The sequence below is a fragment of the Leucopleurus acutus genome, assembly GCF_964270905.1.
Source record: "Leucopleurus acutus genome assembly, chromosome: 13".
In the NCBI taxonomy this organism is placed as follows: domain Eukaryota; kingdom Metazoa; phylum Chordata; class Mammalia; order Artiodactyla; family Delphinidae; genus Leucopleurus; species Leucopleurus acutus.
In genome coordinates, this window is record NC_139155.1 from 89,814,050 (window position 1) to 89,833,796 (window position 19,747).

At 49.7% G+C, this 19,747-nt stretch overlaps 1 protein-coding gene across 1 annotated transcript in view; it reads right to left on the reverse strand.

The window, feature by feature from the left end:
* POLE (DNA polymerase epsilon, catalytic subunit) overlaps positions 1 to 19,747 on the reverse strand; it is a 55,018-nt gene that overhangs the window by 7,538 nt on the left and 27,733 nt on the right. The window contains exons 25-43 of the mRNA XM_082853323.1: positions 19,459 to 19,654; positions 18,606 to 18,820; positions 16,995 to 17,097; positions 16,481 to 16,561; positions 16,245 to 16,367; positions 10,617 to 10,829; positions 10,188 to 10,397; positions 9,784 to 9,927; positions 8,268 to 8,408; positions 7,908 to 8,061; positions 7,725 to 7,831; positions 7,325 to 7,501; positions 6,996 to 7,219; positions 6,642 to 6,862; positions 6,187 to 6,391; positions 4,894 to 5,067; positions 3,824 to 3,949; positions 1,981 to 2,113; positions 318 to 501 (exon numbers count right to left, since the gene is read on the reverse strand). Of these exons, the coding sequence (XP_082709449.1) occupies positions 318 to 501; positions 1,981 to 2,113; positions 3,824 to 3,949; positions 4,894 to 5,067; positions 6,187 to 6,391; positions 6,642 to 6,862; positions 6,996 to 7,219; positions 7,325 to 7,501; positions 7,725 to 7,831; positions 7,908 to 8,061; positions 8,268 to 8,408; positions 9,784 to 9,927; positions 10,188 to 10,397; positions 10,617 to 10,829; positions 16,245 to 16,367; positions 16,481 to 16,561; positions 16,995 to 17,097; positions 18,606 to 18,820; positions 19,459 to 19,654 (3,131 nt within the window). The remainder of the gene's footprint in view (positions 1 to 317; positions 502 to 1,980; positions 2,114 to 3,823; positions 3,950 to 4,893; positions 5,068 to 6,186; positions 6,392 to 6,641; positions 6,863 to 6,995; positions 7,220 to 7,324; positions 7,502 to 7,724; positions 7,832 to 7,907; positions 8,062 to 8,267; positions 8,409 to 9,783; positions 9,928 to 10,187; positions 10,398 to 10,616; positions 10,830 to 16,244; positions 16,368 to 16,480; positions 16,562 to 16,994; positions 17,098 to 18,605; positions 18,821 to 19,458; positions 19,655 to 19,747) is intronic.

Below are 19,747 nucleotides of genomic sequence, written 5' to 3' on the forward strand. Positions count from 1 at the left end.
TTGAGCCTCAAGGACCAGCCAGTGGGGCAGTCGATTCAGGAAGTGTCTAAACTTTTCTACTTGGGGTTTACCTTGATCACTATACGTGCACGCGCACAAACCTCGGGGGCAGGGCCACGAAGCCTTCGTGACGCCCCGAGAAGGGCAGCCTTCCTCACGGTGAGCTTCTGCGAGGGCCGAGGGTCTCCTCCCTGCCTCTCACAGTGCTGTGCAGCCAGGGCGCCCCTCAGGGGCCCCCGACTCCGGGCGTGCTCCCACCAGGGCCACGTTATTCCCAGTGCGTGGCTCAGGCGCTATGGAGAGTGTGGACGACTCACCTGAAACGATCATGAGGAAGTAGCTCTGGCAGGAGGCTGCCTGCGGCAGGAACTGCAGGATGTTCCAGCTGTTTTCCAGCAGGTCCTCGACATCCAGCTCCTGTGCACCTCCCTCCTCCTCTCCCTCCTCAGGTTCCTCCTCAGGCTCCTCCCCCTCCGCTCTGCCCTCTTCGGGGGAGTCTTGCTGGGACACAGAGACAACCCCAGTCACGTCTGCGCACAGCAGCACCGCCCAACGGGTGCCCTGTTCGCCCCCCAAGCCCAGGTGAGATTCCTGCGGGACGGCTTTAAGAATAAGGTCATTTATGGAATGTGCCTGGTGCACAGAAGCACTCAGTACACAGCTGACTGCTACTCTCGTTTGCTCTTTCAGAGGATTCACTTTAAAATTATTCAACTCCCACCTCCCAGGAAGGCAAGAATGTTCAACATCTGAACTCTGACGGCCGCCATCCTTCAGAGCAGCAGCCACCACTGCCTTCCCTTGATTCGTCTACATGGCCTGCACTTCCTTCTCTCCCATCGTGGTCTCAGTGGCCCTCCCAACCCCAGCACCAAGGGCAGCCTCTGTTTCCTATCTGCTCTCAGCAGCACGGCTCCTTCCTTCTGGGGCCGCTCTCCCTTTGATGCCTGAGGCCCCATCCCCCCAGTTCCCCTACCCACTGGCAGCTTCCTCCATGGGGACCTGCCCTGGGGGCACTCAGGCCTCTCAACCCACGCTCACCCCCAGGTGTTCTCACCAGCCCCAGCTGCCAGGCTCAGCAGCTGGGATGACCCCAAGTTCCCACCCCCAGCCCCTCCCCTGACGCCCCTGCCACCACCTGACCTCTGCATCTCCACCTTGTGCACGTCAAGCAAACGTCAGGCTCGGCAAACACCACATGCTGCAGCCAAGCACAGCTCCCTTCTCCCCATACTCGCTCTCCTGCCCCGTCCATCGGGCTTCACACACCCAAGCACAGGCCCACCTACAACCTACTCGCCCAGACATCGCCCCTGTGCCCCCGGGCGTCACCCCACATTCATTCTGCTGGCCCATCCACTCCACCTGCAATGCCCACCAGAGTCCTTCTCCCTGACTCCACCCTGCCCCACATCCTCCCCTGGGCCGACACTAACCAGGCTCCACTCAGACCTTGACCTCCTGCGGTGCTGTCCACTCAGGATCCAAGTGGAAGTCAGGCCCTGACACTCCCCCACTCAGAATCTCCCCATCACTGAAAGCCAAGTGTCCATCACAGCCCTCAGGCCCAAGTGGCCTGGCCCCGGCCAGTTCTCTGCCCATACCTGTGACCACTGTCTCTGCTTGTCCTGTAACTCACGGCAGCCTAACACTGCAGTTCCGTCACCCCCTCAGAGGACTCCTCGACCTCCCCATCCAAATCGGCCCCTCCCCCGTGGCTCACTCTCTATCTCTACCCTGCTTTTTGTTTACTCCGAGCCCTCATCATTGCTGACACTGGCGTATACATCTACTTGTTTGCTTGTTCGTGATCTTTGCCCTCACAGACTCCGTGAAAGCAAGGACTACATGACCGGGGCCTAGAACCGTGTGCCTGGCACTCGGCCTGCGACCCTCAAGTGTGCACTGAAGGGACCAACGTGGACCCCTAAAGTTGCTTCAGATTCCAACCTCTGCTCTCTAAGACTGGTTACCTCTTACCTGTCCACAGTGAATACTAGATGGAACATTTCCTTTGATTCCACCATAGTTAGAGGGATCCATCCAGAGAAGAAATTCCCAGCATCGAGAGAAAGAAATTGTCAAAGAATGGAAGATCTCTTTAGAATGGATGCTAAAACAAGCAAAACAGAAATTGCTTAAATGAAATCAATAGTTTTCCCCTTTTTTCCCACTTTCCCCACTTCTTTTATTATCTGTTTAACCCTCTACTTATTTAAAGAGGGATATAAAGTAGACGCACATTTTATCATCCCTCAAAGTTTCTAGGGGACACGGGAAACATGATACTAGGGAGGCATCTGCGTCCAGCCACGAGGGGCCGGTGCCGCAGGGATGAGAGGCGAGAGCGGCACAGAGCAAACCCCACACTCAGCAGAGCATGGATCACACGCAAGTGTGAGAAAACCACACCAGGCCTGGGGTGCTTGCTTCCCGCCGCTCTCAGAACCTCGTAACTCAGAGGCACGTGCAGCTGTGCTCACAAAGTCTTGCTTCAACAGTGGGAATAATGAGCCCTAGACTAAACACTGCTCTGGCTCTGCCTATACATCTCAAAAAATGCCCCAAAGGATCAAACTGTTTCCAAGTAACATAACATAAAGCTCAAGAATATTTACAGGAATGCAAAAGTACCCAACGGACAAGCCAAGATTCTTAATGTCTGGCATCCCATCCTGTATCACCAGGTGTGCAAAGAAGCAGAGAAAACACAACACATAATAAGGAGAAGAATCTATCAACTGAAGACAAATCAGAGCTGACAGAGACGTAATAACGAGCAGAACAGGAATTAAAACCGTTATTAGGGGGCTTCCCTGGTGGCGCAGTGGTTGAGAGTCTGCCTGCCGATGCAGGGGACACGGGTTCGTGCCCTGGTCCGGGAAGATCCCACATGCCACGGAGCGGCTGGGCCCGTGAGCCATGGCCGCTGAGCCTGCGCGTCCAGAGCCTGTGCTCCGCAATGGGAGAGGCCACAACAGTGAGAGGCCCGCGTACCACAAAAAAAAAAAAAAGCCCGAACAAACAAAAAAAATCCCTGTTATTAGGGGCTTCCCTGGTGGTGCAGTGGTTAAGAATCTGCCTGCCAATTTAGGGGACAAGGGTTCAAGCCCTGGTCCGGGAAGTTCCCACATGCCGTGGAGCAACGAAGCCCGTGCGCCACAACTACTAAGCCTGCGCTCCAGAACCCGCGGGCCACAACTACGGAAGCCCGTGTGCCTAGAGCCTGTGCTCCACAACAAGAAAAGCCAACGCAATGAGAAGCCCACGCACCGCAACGACGAGTAGCCCCCGCTCGCCGCAACTAGAGAAAGCACGCATGCAGCAAGGAAGACCCAACGCAGCCAAAAATAATAATAAATTAATTAAAACAAAAATAAAAAACCTGTTATTAGAACAGTATTGCATGTGTTAAACCAGAGGGAAGACTGACCATATTAAGTAGACTCTAGAGATGTATAAAACCCAAACCAAGCTTCTAGAGATGAAAACTGTCAGTGTGAAATGAAAAATATACTAGATGGGATTAATGGCTGATTGAACACTGCAGAAGATCAGTGAATTTAAAGACATAACAACAGAAATTATCCAAAAAGAAACAAAGAGGAAAAAAAAGACTTTCAAAAAAGATCCATCTGCAATTCTATGCCCAGCAAAAATATCCTTCAAAAACAAAGGTGAAATAAAGGCTTTTTCAGATACCCAAAGGCAGAAAGCATTCGTTACCAACAGAGCCATGCTACGAGACACGTTAAGGCTGTCAGCAGCAGGTGAATGGATCAGATAAGACACAGATGAATGAAGGGTACAGGAATGCTGACACCTGTTGGTGATGTACTCCACGTAGGCAAGGGCGTCCTCCACCCGCCGCTTCTTGGTGCACAGGATGATGCGGTTGAAGTTGGCATACACGACTGATGACCCCAGGCGCTTGAACTCAGCAATGAGCCTGCAGACCAAGTTCAGAATCAACGGTCAAGACACCAGAGAAGACCAGAAGACACTGTGAGAAAAAAGCTGATCGTCCTGAAGCAGAAAACATACTTAGAACCCAGAAGCAACAAAGAACAAAGAGGTCTGCATTGCAAAACCCTACCGTAAACAAAACCAAAGACAAAGACTGAGGAAAAAGTGTGCAACTCACATCACAGAAAAATGGCTAATTTTTATCTAGAAAGAACTCATACAAATTAATGAGGGAAAAAAAACCCCAAATCTACAGAAAAATGGGCAAAGGATATGAAAAGGAAGTCCAATTTCATTCATAATAAGGACTGCATATTAAGGGTATACCAAGAGAGCATTTTATCCCATCTGGTTGGCAATAATACCCCGCATGGCGGCGTGGCCTGGAGTGGGGACATACATTCCCAATCATATCTAATAGCACAATGAACTGTACGACCTTTACAGGGAGCTCTCTGATAATACTGATCAAATTGGTGTTTACCCATCTAGATTTATCTGATAATATCGATCAGATCTGCAACAGCGTCACTTCCTGAAGACTATTCTACAGACATGTTTGCACGATCTCATCACGTACAAGGCCACTCCACGTTGGTCACTGTGACAGCAAAAGTTGTGGAAGCAGCCTAAATGTCCATTAGCGTCGTACATCCACACACAGCTCTCTAAGATCTACTGTTAACGAAGGCAAGCGAGGTGCAGAACAGTAAGCACAGTGTACAATGACTTATGAAAAAGCAACAAAGACTATGCATCGCACAGCGTGTCTCTGGAAGCTGCGATGGCAGCTAAGCTCTTCCTGGGACCCATCTGATCGCTATGGTTCAAGTGGGCTCTTGACTCCCAGAGGTGCTGACTGCCATCTTTCTGGCTTGGGGACTGAGGGATCAGCATAGCCCGGAGAAGGCCACGGGCAGCACTCACTGCAAGAAGAGCTTCTTCATCATGCTGTGCAGCATGCGGTGCAGGGTGGGGTCGTGAAGCAGCGAGGACGGGGACCGGAGCCAGCGGTAGAAGTGCACCACCTGGTTGTCGGCGTAGATGTTGCGGTACTGCGTGATCTCCTTCACCCAGCCCACCACCATGCTCTTCAGGATCCTGCAGGAGGGGTTCAGAGGGCGCCCCCTCTGTTGCTGGCACCAGCTCTTCCCTGTTTTGCTGTCACCTTTGCCCCCTCCCTTCTCACTGTTCAGATCCATTCCTCGGCCCTCTGTGACTCATCTGCACCCCTCAACACCACCACACTCAACACAACCTTCCACGTTTTCCCTACGGCTGGTGCCAGGACAGAGCTGAGAAGACGGGGGTGCCCCACAAGAAGGCACCTCACCTGCTGGGAGAACCAGGAGAAGACTGACCCCAGAGACCTGCAGGGCCCTCCTCCCTTGGGCCAGTCATGGGCCTAGCGATCTGCTTCACCACGACTGCCCTGGTTGTGTCGCCCCAGGTGGCTCGCAGCCATCCCCGCCCCGTGGCAGCTCTGCTGCCAGCACCTCTCAGGACACAGCGGCCGCTTCCCTGCCCAGCAGCCCTCGGCCCTGACCACACCGTGCCTTCGGGCCCTGAGCCTCTTCTCCACCAGCCCCCTGGCCTGCAGCCCGCTCCTTCCAGCTCTGTCCGCCTTCTGTGAGAATGCAACAGGAGTGGCGGTTGGAGAAAACCATTCTTGAATCCCAAGACTTGCTCCTGAGCACCAACCCTTCCCCTCAACTGCAGCACGACCACAAGCACGGGGCCTCAGTTTCCTCATCTTTACAACGGGCCACAGTCATATCACCTGGTGGGCTGTGGAGAGCACACATGCTCCCTGCCCGTGTCACCGCTGCAATTCGCACCCCCTTCTGTGTGGCTTAACCCACTGTGCATGTCCTGCTGTGCATCCCACAGCAGACACTCGATACACACCCGCACCCCAAGTAAACTGGCGATTTCCTGCAGGCACGCCTCTGGCCACAGGAACTGTCAACCCATACCTGGAGGGCAGCAAAAGACCCATGAGCAGAGGAAGGAGCCTGGCCCTATGCTGGTTTCTGGCAAGGCGGAGGGAAACCCCACTGACACTGTCTTAGCTCTTAGTTTCCGAAACAAGGACAGAAGATAAAAGGATTTCTACTGCTCCTTCTAGAACCCAAACTGTTGTTTGGCCTTTGGAGAGGAGAGGGCACAAGAAGAAGAAAAGGTCAGGTGATGTTCTCAGGGTCGCAAGCCCCTGGGTACCTGAAGGTGCTGGAGCAGAGGGCCGTCTCGTCGTAGCTGGTGGGAGCGCTGGCAGCCTGATTGCCCGTGATCATGTCCTCCAGGGAGGCCTGCTGGATCACATCGAAGCTGATGCCCATGCTGTTGGCCCCCTCCATGTCATTGACGTGGTGAGATTGCAGGATGGTGTTGACAGCCAGGTTCTGAATGTCCAGCTCCACGCACACTGCACACAGACACCACCGCTTATGCACTGACCCCTCCTGGGTGCGGAGCCTGACCCCAGCAAGCACTATCTCAGAAAAATCCCTGAGGCTGCTGTTGGGGGCGGCCAACTGCAGAGCACACACCCGCAGAGCCCTGCAGGCTCGGCTCCCAGGCTCTCGGCCCAACAGGGCTGAGCGTTCCCAGCAGCACAGAACGGCAACAAGCGGCAGAGGCAGCAGCCCAGGCCCCCAAGCGCCTCACCCACCCACCTGTGGAGTAACAGCCTGAACTGTTGACCTCCACAGGGGCTCGGTCATCGAACTCCACGACAAGGCGGTTGTCGTCAGCCTCCTTCCCGCCCAGGTCAGGCCGTGATGTGGAAGACAGCCAGAGCAGGTGGTTGTGGCGCTGGAGATGGCGGGCAAAGAAGAGGTCGGAGCCAAACGTAGAGATGTCCTCTGGCAGATTCCCAACGGGGATGTGGAAGTACCTGCAGGGGCACGGGGTCAGCCAGCCCCAGAGGGGACAACGACCAGGGAAGCGGGGAAGGCCGACTTGCCACCAGAGACCCGTGAGGCCAGCCACAACCAAGATGGGCAGAGACACCCCTCCACTCGGCTCACCTGCTCATCTCGAAGGCCTGTGACAGACAAGTGTCCAGGTTGAGGTAGTGCCGGATCATGCGCCGGGCTCCGTGGCGCTGCCAATCCAGGACCCCGTAGCTGACCTTATCAGCCACACGGACAGGCACTAGCGGGAACTCCTCCAAGACGGGCACTTCGCCAGCCAGCCTCTTCAGCTCCCAGTTGGACTGAACAGCGATGAGTGTGGGCCCACGGCGCTCCTCCTGGGCGCAGGGAAGGAGACAGCTAGGTGGACCTGGCCCAGGGGAGGGAGGGAAGGAGGGAAGGAGGGAGGGGCTCCCGCAGTGTGGGACCCCGACGGCACGCACTTTGTAGGCCAGCAGGAAGCGCTGGATGGCTCTGCAGATGACCTTCAAGTCTGTTTCAGCCCGAACTTCAAAAGTGTGTTTGCTGGGGGGCAGGAGCTCAGGGCCCACTTTCTCCAGCAGAAGGCTGTGCTCGGCTGAGTACAGGGCACTGAGGCTGGGCATCTGGTTGCTTCGTACCTAGACAAACAAGGGCTGGGTCGGCGCCTCTCCCCACAGGGAAGGAAGTGGGCAGCCCGGAGTGGACATGGGTGGCCGGGCTACCTCTGCGGATCCACTTCTAATTGCTGGGCGAAGGCTTTTGGAAACAAGGCAGCAGTGGGGTCAGGGGTGCGAGAGTTCCGTGCCCAGGGATATGCTCCTCCCCCAGCGAGGCTCGCCCACAGCCTGGCCCAGAACTCACGGTATCCAACACAAACACAGACGCCTTGCGCTGTGCGGGCACGAAGATGCCGAAGAGAGCTTTGTGGCCCTGCGCGTGGTGATACAGGTAGATGTGGCGGATGCTCCCTGCAGGAGGACATGGCCTGTCACCCTGAGATAAGCAGGAGGTGGGTCAAGCAAGGGCGGCTGGCACATGCCATACCTGGTTCCAGGTAGCTGAACTGGGCCAGAGAGCGCATCTCCAGGTGCTCAAGAGCGAAGGTTTCTGCTTCCCAGCCTGAGTGATGCCTCACCAACTGTTTATTGACCACACACACACAGCCCAGCTGCACCAGGGCCCGAAACAATAACGGAACCTGGAAGGGGGGCAGACAGAGTGGTGTGAGGATTGACGGGGGAGAGCACAGGCCCGTGGCCATCTTCGGCAGACATGCTGCTGAAATTCACTGTGTCCATGAAGTCCACAGCCAATGCTGCTAGCCTGTCCATGCCTCTGTGGGGTTTGTTTCCCTCTATTCCATCCGGATAGATCCTTGCACAGTTCAGCTGGGAAAACAGTTACCTGAGTCTCGTACACGCCCTCGATGTCCGGCGCCGCCAGCTCAGTGTTGATCTCGTTGATGTGCTCTTGGTACATGTCCTCTGGCACCGAGTACTCATAGAGATTGTAGACCACGTTGGAGCGAGGAAGGACCCGATTCACCTGGTGACACAATATGGCGATGATCTCACCCCACAACTAAGTCGTAATGTGTGCTACAATGCACAGGCAAACACATGTGCGCACACTCTTACAGCCATGCATCGTTTAAACAGGCCTAGAACCTCTGGTGCCCACAACCATGGAGTAAACCCCTACAGCCCATCTCTCCCAATGAGTAAAATGAAAAGGTCTGGGCATAACTTCAAGAAGCTGCCCGAGGCTTCTAAAAAGCAGACAAGCTCCCAGACTGTGAGGGGCAGGTGTTCCCGCTTTATATTCCTCTTTTCTCTCCTGGGTTTAACCTTAAGGGTGCAGGAAGCAAAAACCGCGAGAGAAGCCATGTTTTCCTGGACAGAAGACTAGGAAAGGAGTGTGGGAATCCTGGCGAGGAGGGAGCAGGAGAGGGGTGCCCAAAGGGGAAAATATCCTACAAGGAAGGATGTCCTCCTACAAACTTACATCACATCACATCCAAGAAAGCTACAGAATTCCAGATCATCTGTCCTCTGCTGCCCAACACCCACCCTGTCCTCTCTCTAGATCCATATTTTGCTGAATATTCTGGTCAGAATCGAGTTTCACCTTCTCCAGAAGGCTCCTCTGTCTAGTTGCCAGTTACCAATACTCGAATCTCATCTCCTCAACTAGACATCAACCTGTTAATCGGTTCCTAGCACCCAACCAAGAAACGTGCTCATTTGCTCAGTGAACGAGCTCTGGGTGGAGCTGACTGGGAGCTCGGCCTCTGAAGACACCACAGCTGAGAGGAGGACGCCTGCTGTAGGACCCCACGTATGTGAAATGTCCACAAGAGGCTAATCTAGAGGTAGAATGTGGACCAGTGCTTACTGAGGGCTGGGAGAGGGGAGAGACTGCTAAGGGGCCCGGGGTTTCTTTGGGAGTGATGAAAACGTTCTAAGATTGACAGTGGAGATGGCTGCATAACTCTGTGAATACACTAAAAGCCAACGAATCGTACACTTTAGATGAGTGAACTGTATGGCATGTGAATTAGACCCCAATAAAGCCGTTAACATCAAAAGAGCCTATGGAGACAGAGCCTGCAGCCTCTGACTAATGTCCACCCAGTCCTTTCCCTGCTACATGGACGTCAGATGCAAGAGGACGGCGCAGCAAGGACAATGACACCCACAGCTTCCATCATTGAGCGTTCACTTGGCGCTTCACAGCACCATTTCAATTAATTTTTACAGCATCCCAAGAAGGTCCTCAGGAGATGGAGGCTCCAGAACACCTCGCTCAAGGTCACAAAGCTCACTAGGTCTTTGCGTGGCCTCCTCCATAGTGGAGACAACCTCAGAGGCTGAGCAGACAGCTGACCTCAGTGATCAGCAACGCCAGCTGCCCCCCGTACCTTCCGATAGGAAGGGCCCTCCTCCGCTTTGGCCACCCGCTGGTTCACATAGAATACCCGGGGAATGTTCAGCTTGATGCAATACAGGTCACTGCTGATGACAGCCCACAGCCTGAACAAGCCAGCCTGGCCGGTCTCGCTGATCTGAAAGGAAACACAGGTCGCACAACAGTGCGTGTCTCACCGTGTCACAGAAGGCACTCAATACCTGTGGACAGGCCATCTCCCAGGTGGCCTCCAGCACCAGGCCCTGTCACAGAGGCACAAAGGTAAAGCCCTGCCCTTCCTGCTCCATTCCAGACCAGGTCCCCAGGATCGTGAGCCATCCAGATACCCCTTCGTTCCCATAAGCCATGCTCCCGCCCTCAGGGGTGTCCCGCCCTCCCACTGCTAGCTGTCCGCACTTGCACGATCTGCCACGGGAGGTCCAGAATGCTGCGAGCAGTTCTTCGCAAGAAGCCCCCCAGCCCTGTGGAGGGCCCCTCTCGGATGGTCCCAGGCCTCGGTGCACCTTCTGGCCCCGCCAGACGCCGCCTCTTCTTGTGAGCGAGGCGCTGTCGAGCCTGTAGCTGCCACTTCTTCTTGTGGAACTGGAGCCAGACCAGCCACTCTTCCTGGGATAGGGCAAGAGGAGGAGACGGGAAATACAGTTGAGCACGAGTGAAACAGAAACACCCTTCCACAGTCCCCAAGCGCTCTGTAAGAACTGGGTACATCTTGCCAATTTGCTCAGGGGTCAAGGCCCAGTTCAGGGCCCAGACCCTGCAGGGAGACGGCTCGTCACAGGTCAGGCCTGACCAGCGTCCCTGCTTCCTCCCCCTGAGGATTCTTGCCTGGGTGGATCCAAGCCCCGGAGGCTGCCCCAAGATCTCCTGCCAGGGCACCATCAGCTCCAGGTCCTGCGCCTCCTCCTGGCTCTCCCAGTGGCTACGCCTCCTCTTGGTAGCAACGGGCACTGCCGAGTGCAGCGGCTTCACAAGGCCGAAGTCCTCCATGTCGGGGGCGCCAAGGCTCTGGGCACCTTCTGAAGTTTGTGCCACGCCCACCTGCAAAGATCCAAAGGAGCCTTAGAACAGCTCTCTCTAGAAATCACCGTAAGTGCACCTCTGAATAAGGTAAAATACTTGTATGCAAACGTATTCATTTACAGACTAATCTATTTTTAAACTTTTAAGAGTGAAAAGGTCAGACAGAAAATGTCACTCAGGCATCACCATTATGAAGTGAATGTTTACATTTTTCTGTGCTTGCTTCAGAACTCTCTCCTCTTCATAAGAAATAAAATACTGCAAAGAATAGGTAAAGGCCCCCTGTTTCTCCCTCCCAGCCCCCAAGCACAGTGCCTACCACTCCCCACACATTTTGAATTTTTACTCCGTACCTATAAACCCATATACCATTACTTTAAGCTGCAGTTTTATATGAACAGAGACACATGGTACACAACCTACTGCAACTTGTTTTACTCAATAACGTATTTTTGAAATTGATCCCTATTGATGCATGTGGACATTGTCCATTCATTCTAACTGTAGGATATTCCATTATGCAAATAAATCAGCTTACCTATCCATGACATTCTAAAATGAAGAATGGTTAATTTCTACTCTTTCAGAACTAGAAACTGGGTTCGTCAACAACCATCCTTCCACATGCTGCCTGAAGACCTTGTGTTCGCACTCCCACCAGAAATACAGATAAGCTCCTATTTCCCCACGTGTGCTAATAGTTGGTGTCACCATACTCATTTTTTGGTGTGATGTGGTATCTAAATACTTCATTTTTCATTTACCTGACAGTGGGGTTGACCCTGGGGCAGTCAGTCTTCTAAAATGGCCCTGATGACCCCCACCTCCAGCTGTTCATGCCCCTGTATGACTCCCTCCTGAGTGTGGGCTGGACCCAGTGACCTGCCTCAAATGAACAGATTACAACGAAAGTGACAGGATGTCATTCTGAGATTAGATTATAAAACACAGTGACCTCTGAACTGCTGGCACTCTGGCTCTTATCCAGTGCTTGCTCTGAAGTCAGCTGCCAGGCTGTGACCTGCCCTCTGGATAGGTCCATGGAGCAAGGAAATGAGGACGGCTCCACTAGTGAATCCTGCCACCAGCTACCAGAGTGAAGCACCTCCTTCCCCAGTTGCTGGGGAAGCCTTCAGATGAGACCACAGTCCTGATGACACCTGACTGTAGTCTGTGGGAGACCTTGAGCCAGGGGACCTTGATAAGCTGTCCCCAGATCCCAGAACCACAGGCCACAGAAAGTGCAAGATAATAACACACCTGTGGGACTTCCCTGGTGGTGCAGTGGTTAAGAATCCACCTGCCAATGCAGGGGACACAGGTTCGATTCCTGGTCCAGGAAGATCACACATGCTTCAGGGCAACTAAGCCCGTGCGCCACAACTACTGAGCCTGAGCCCTAGAGCCCGCGAGCTGCAACTACTGAGCCCGCGCGCTGCAAACACTACTAAAACCCATGCATTCTGGGGCCTGCATGCCGCAACAAGAGAAGCCACCACAATGAGAAGCCTGCACACTGCCACGAAGGGTAGCCCTTGCTCGACACAACTAGAAAAAGCCCGTACGCAGCAACAAAGACCCGGCGCAGCCAAAACAAAAAACAAAAACACCTGTGTTACTTAAGCTGCTACGTTCTCAGATTACTTGCTACATAGCAACAGAAAAATATACACATGCTTATGGACCATTCCTAACTTTCGTACATTCCAAATATCTTCTTCAAATTATGACTTGTCTCTTTATGGTGACTTCTGTACTATAAAAGTGTGTGTGTTTTTTACTTTTTATTATAAAAATTACAAAAGTAATGAATATCCATGGTTCTTATAACTCAGATTCAATAAATACCAACGTTCTGCCATTCTTGTTTCAGACTACAGAAAATTTACATTTTAATTAATTGAATGTATCTGTCTTTCCCTTTGTGATCGTTTTTTATGTATGCCTTAAGAAGCTCTTTCTACCTCAGCATCATAAAGATAGCCTCCTGTGTTTTTTTCTAAACAGTTGTTTTCTTTTTCAATTTAGATCTGTATTTGGAATTTGTTTTCATACTCAGTGTGAGATAGCTACTTACTTCTTGAAATATGAAAAAACATTTCCCCCAGTATCATTTATTGAATAAGCACTCCATTCTCCTTAATAATGTATAATGCTACCTCTGTGACAGACCAAGCTCCCATACGTATTTGGATCTGTTTCTAGGGTACCTATTAGCGCTACTGCTGTATGGTCTTGCCTTAATAAGACTTTCTTGTGTGTCTTGTTACATACTAAGACAAGCTTCCTCTTGTTAATCTTCAAAATTGTTTTTGTTTTTCTTATACTTGTTCTTCATATGAATTTTAGGATTAGACTTTCAAGTTACATGAAAAAACTTTTTGCAGGACTTCCCTGGTGGTCCAGTGGTTAAGAATCCGCCTTTCACTGCAGGAGGCGCAGGTTCAATACCTGGTTGGGGAATTAAGATCCTGCATGCCGGCCTTCCCTGGTGGCACAGTCGTTAAGGATCTGCCTGCCAATGCAGGGGACATGGGTTTGAGCCCTGGTCCGGGAAGATCCCACATGCCACGGAGCAACTAAGCCCATGTGCCACAACTACTGAGCCTGTGCTCTGGAGTCCAAGAGCCACAACTACTGAGCCCACACGCCACAACTACTGAAGACCGCACGCCTAGAGCCCATGTTCTGCAACAAGAGAAGCCATTGCAATGAGAAGCCCACACACCGCAATGAAGAGTAGCCCTCGCTCACTGCAACTAAAGAAAGCCTGCACACAGCAACAAAGACCCAACGCAGCCAAAAATCAACAACAACAACAACAAAATCCTAATTGTTTCTAGTATAAGATAAAGCTACAGATTTTTATATATCAGCTTTGTATCTAATGATCTTGCTGAAATGTCTTACTAGTTAAAACAATTCCTGGGTTTCCTTACATTTTCTGTGTTAACAATTATATCACCTGCAAATGACGAGTTTTATGCCTTTCTATCCTTAAAATTTAACTTCTTTTCCTTGTTGAATTATGCTGGCCAGGACTTCCAAACAATTTTGAATAGAAGTGATGGTAACAGGCACCCATCTCCTGTTCCTCAACTTTAATGATTCTCATGTGCCATGAAATATGATGTGTGCTATTGAGTTTCGGCAGAGACTTTACCAGAGAAACATCTCATCTTTTATGACTTTGCCTGCTCAAAGTTTTATCACGAACAGACATTAAAGTTTATCAAATGTTCTTTCTTGCCTCTATTGGAAATGATCCCATAAGTCTTCTCTTTTGATGATGATGATGAACAGATTTTTCCTAAAATTAACTGAATTAGCAGATCTCTGAAGTTAACACCTGCCATTCCTTGCATAAGTCCTGCTTGTACACAATGTTACTGTTTTTATACGGTGCGAAATTTAGTTTGTTACTATTTTTGTACCTGTTGTTTGTTACTGCCAATGGCCTATAACACTCCTTCCTTTTCCTGGCCTGTCAGTTTGTTACCAAGGTAACAAGTGTTATCAAGATTACCAAATGAGCTAAGGAGCCTCTTTTTTTATTCTCTGGAATAATTTGTTTAAAAAGTTCGGTAAAATCCCTCTGAGAAGCCATTTGGGTCCAGTGTTTGTTTCTTTCTAATTATGATTCTTTTTTTTTTTTTTGCGGTACGCGGGCCTCTCACTGTTGTGGCCTCTCCCGTTGCGGAGCACAGGCTCCGGACGTGCAGGCTCAGCGGCCATGGCTCACGGGCCCAGCCGCTCTGCGGCACGTGGGATCTTCCCGGACCGGGGCACGAACCCGTGTCCCCTGCATCGGCAGGCGGACTCTCAACCACTGCACCACCAGGTGCAGGTTAATTTGAATAATTTGGTTAGGTTAATTTGAATAATTAGGTTAATTTGAATAATTCTTCTAGGATACTATCCATTCCATCTAAGTTTTCCAATTGTTTAGGAAAGGTAACTACTTATTTATTTTCAGGCTTTATTATATCTGCAATGATAATGTTTTCATTAAAACAAAACCTGAAATACCTATCTTGACAAAGATTTGTCTATTTCATAAGTCTCTTCAAAGATCAAGGTTTTGGTTTTACTGTTTGTTCGTTCATTTCTGCTCTTGCCTTTATAACTTCTTTCTTTCTACTTTCTTGGTTTACTCTACTGTTTTCGAATTTTTCACAGCTATAAGCTTACTTAATTTTCTACTGGTTTTTCTTTTCTATTATATGCATTTAAATAGATTATGTGTTATTTGTAGTCCTCTTTAGCTGCATACTACAAATTTTGATAGTATTTTCATTCAGTAAGTACTTCTAATTTCCATTTTGACTTCTTTGATCCATGAATTACTTATAAATGTGTTTCTTTTTAGTTTCCAAACAATATGGTCTGTATATAAATTATTTGGAATCTGTCGCAATGCACTTTGCAGCATACAGACAGTCTTATTTTAGGTGTTCTTGAAAAGAATGTGTATCCTTTAATTACTGGGTGCAAGGTTCTATTTGTTAACTAAATCTAGTTAGCTACTAAATCTAGTTAGCAATTGTGTCATTCCAACTGTACCCATTTTTACTAGTTTTTGGTCTGCTAGATCTATCAATTGAGAGAGATGTGTCAAAATCCCAAACTGATTAGATGTCAATTTCTTCTACCTTAGGTAATTTTTACATTAATTAATTTGAAACTAAACTATTAGAATTGTTATATATTTCTAGTGAATTGTGATTTTCAGTATAGTTTAATACCAGCCTTATCCCTACTAATATTTTTTGGCCTAAATATTTTTTTGGTCTGGCATTAATATAGCTACATCAGCTTTGTTTTGGTTAATATTTACCTGATATATATGTTTTTTCATCCTTTTAATCATTTTGAGCCCTTTTAAGTATAGCTCTTATAAATAAGATAGTTAGACTGTAAACATTCAACCTGAGCGTCTGCTTTTAGCAGGTGAGTTTGTTCACTGCTCTGGCTGAAGCTCACCTTCCATTTTCAGCACCTCAGAATTTTCTTCTTGCTCTTCTGATTTTAGCTGTGCTTTTCATTACACTGTCTTCAGTAGTTTTTGGAGTTTCTAACAGAATTTTTTTTTTTTTTTTTTACAGTTTAGACAACTGAGGTCTCAAGGTACAGTGATGCATTCCAAGTTACTGAGTCTAATTAGTATATCCTCCATTTACACATAGTTCCTCACCCTAAACTGATGATTCACAAAGTTTCTTATCACAAAAGAAGAACACTGGGAGGAATTAAAGGATAAAGTATCAATGTGTACATTTTTAGAAAGAAAAAAAACATTGTAAATGCCTGAATGGAAGGAAGCATCCAAAATTATGGACAGCAGTGTGGAGACTTTGGTGCCCTGTGTGCCCGTGGGACACTGCCCAGCACCAACCGTCACAGCCTCTGTTGGCCTGGGCCAGGCCCCATTACCTGTCTCTTGCCCTCAAGGACGAAGAGCTCACTGATCTTCTTCTGCTTGTAGACATCGTTCTTCTCCAGCAGTTTTTTGTGCAGCCAGTCAGGGTGCTTGACACGTGGTACTGGGTTCTTCACCTACATAAAGGTGAGATCGATCACTTGTCTGATGCTGTTAGTCTGGGCCAGGCCCAGGTTTCTGTAGCTTTTAGGTCACACTGCGCCCTGTTTCCACCAGTTCTCAACCTCACCTGCTGCAGAGCCGCAGGGATTGTGATGATCTTCTGTATGGCACTCCCCAGTCGCTCGATGTAGTAGTCCCAGTCCAGAATCTGAGCGCGCAGGAAGCCAGCAACAAGCGGGGTGTGCGAGAGAAAAGCAGCAGCGGCGGCATGCTTCACGTGTCTTACTTAACCCTCTCAGAAATTCTAAGGTAAAAGGTCCCATTTCGCAGAGGAGGAAACTGAAGTGGAGAGTGTAAACGACTCTCCCGGGATCAGAGCTGGTAGGGGCCAAGCCAGCACGGGAACCCTGTGCCAGACCCCAAGCCTTGGTCCATCCAAGAGAACAGTTAAAAGGGCCTCCCCAACATTTAGCTTCTCCAGTTTTGCCCTAAAATGTAACTATTTCCTCATTCATTACATAACAGAAAGGAGGAAATCAAGAGTGAAGTCTCCAGCCAAAAAGGAGACCTGAGTCAGGGATACTCTGCCCTGTCTAGTTTTCCTCCTAAACTTCTGAGAGTAGGAAAAAACCAACACTCACTGTCCGAATATCAAAGTCTTGAAGGGAAGAACTCTTAAGCCATTTCCGGAGAAAGTGCTTCCTCACCGTGGGCTCTGCCTGGAAAATGGCGAGTGGAATGGCCCTGGGCAAGAAGAGACACAAAACTCAACAATGTGAAAACCTCCCTAAACCAGGTCATAGCACTTATCAAGTACACACATATTCTACATGGAAATAAGTTATTATGACCTACTTTGTAACCTATGTTTCTATTTATTGTAGTTATTTGTATAAACTATACCTATATCTGATGTTTATCATACTTAATAACTAAAGAATACTTCATCATATTAAAATACCACGGTTTAATGTACAATCCCCTACCATTGGCCATCTGGTCTGTGTTTGGCCACTGTTAACAGAGCTATTTATACAAGTGTCCTTACATAAGTTATATATTCATGTGCATGTATGTAATTAAACACTTAAAAAATTATTATTCATTGGGTAAAATATTAGAGAGCCCACCTGCTCACCTGAAAATGAAGCCAGTTTTCACATCATTAGCAAAGCAATAGGGCAACTGTCACTACCCCTTTCTTTCATTGGAGGAAGTATTTGTTATTGTGAAATATCATGAAGAAACTTAGAAAGAACACAACAGACACCTGTGCACCCACCACCCAGTCCTATCAAACTGGCCCTGCCGTTTTTATTTCATGGATGAAAAAATAAAGATGACGATGAAGTCCCCAGTGCAGCTCTCCTGACCCTCCTCATATAGAAGTAAACACCATATTTTTCTCGGTGTTTATCAATCCCATGCATGCTTTATAGAACTATTTTGTGTACCCATAAAAAAATAAGAGTACTTTCTATGTGTGTAAACTTAAACAGATGGAAGTACACTGCATGTGTCGCCCTGCAGTCTGCTTTTCTTGCTCTATCAGTGATGTAACACGTAGCTGTGATTCAATCATCCCAACTCGAAAAGCACAGCATCAGTCTCCTCGGGGGTGTGAGTGATCTGGAGTCCTGTCCTAAACCTGAAATGGACCGTGTGATGGGGCCCATCGTAGCAGACCCTCCAAGACATCCCCACTCCCCTATGCCTGACTGAGAGGGTGCTCTCAGTCTGGTCTCCCAAGAACCCAGATTCTCTGAGCTCCAGGTGGATGGGCTCACCACGCTCTCTCAGGGGTCCCACCAGGGCCCCAGAAAGCCTTCTTGTCATCTGATCTGCAGGGGGTCTGAGGCCTAGTTCCTCCCTTTTCTAAATCCAGACTATCCCTACACTGTTTTTTTAAATATTTATTTATTTTTGGCTGCATCAGGTCTTAGTTGCAGCACAGGGGATCTTTTCTTGCAGCGAGCAGGCTCTACAGCGCACGGGCTCAGTAGCTGCGGCATGCGGGCTTAGTTGCCCCACGGCATGTGGGATCTTAGTTCTTCGACCAGGGATCGAACCCACGTCCCCTGCACTGGAAGGTGGATTCTTAACCACTGCACCACCAGGGAAATCCCTCCCTGTACTGTTTAAGGAAGCTCATCTCTCTATGGAAGGACAGAGGTTCCACAACAGATGCAGGTTTTCAATGTGAGCATACGAGACCCTTAAGGAATTCCTTCCTTAACACTGGAAACCCGTACCTCTCTGTGACCGGAGACCCCTCAGGCTTCCGGGAGATGATGTAGCGGCAGCTCAGCCCTGCATCCTTCACCATCTGATCCCCCAGGAACTCAGCCAGGCGCCTGGCCGTGCTGATGGATGTAGACTTCTGCTCCCCATAATCTTCCAGCTTCCGAGACATGGAACGGTTCTCAGAGATCAGCTCGAACAGCTCGGAATCAGGCATGTTAGCTGCCTGGAGAAAGAGGCAGTGGGCAAAACGTCACGCAGAAGGAAGGGAGCACCACCGTGAGGCTACCCGAGACTTTCCTCCAAGTGAAAGTCTGCGTTTCTCTAGCCTGATGAGCTGAAGGCAGCAGTGTAATAGGGCTGTCTCATACCAGCATACAGCAACACTTACACCACACACAAAATCGTACCTTTTATTAAAGTGTGCAGAAAAATATCAAGAAACGTTTATTGAGCTATTAGCACAAAGACTGCAGAAAAAGAGAAAAGACAGAGAATTGATTTTTCTCCTAAAAGGAAAAGAAAGATGGGGAAAGGAGGAACCAGCAGGGAAAAGAGGCATAGGCCAGCCGGACAGCAGCTGGACCAACTGAGGAGCCAGCAGCTTCCTTCAGCGATGAGGAGTCCAGGGGGCCTATCTGAGGACAAACAGCTTACAATTCGTTCATTATCATGCTATTTGTTTCCTTCACAGAATTCTGTCACTGGTTATAGAAGTTAAGGGGGAATTCTGAGAGGCCCTGGAACTAAGGAAGTAGTGGGAGCCCATCAGAATTATTAGCCTTGAGTTCACCTGTCACCTTGCTCACCAGGACCCTCTCTGACTGCAGGACCCTCAGAGCCAGGTGAGGAGGGTGGCCTTACCTTGCTGTACAGCACGTCCAGCCAGTAATCGGCCACCTTGGCAACAGAGCCATACGCCTCCTCTAGGGTGCTGCCCTTAAGGAAGGCCTCGAATACTGAGGACTGGAAGATTTTAATCAGCTGCAGCTCCCCACGGCGTTTGACCTCGAAGCCCTTGAGCTCAGCCAGGGAACCATCCTCGTTGAATACGGCATACCTAGAAACACAGGCAAGCACAGCAGAGAGGGAAAGCCTGGGATGCTGGCTGCTTCTCCTCGCCCTCGGCCTTCCTCCTGCTCTTACCCACCCC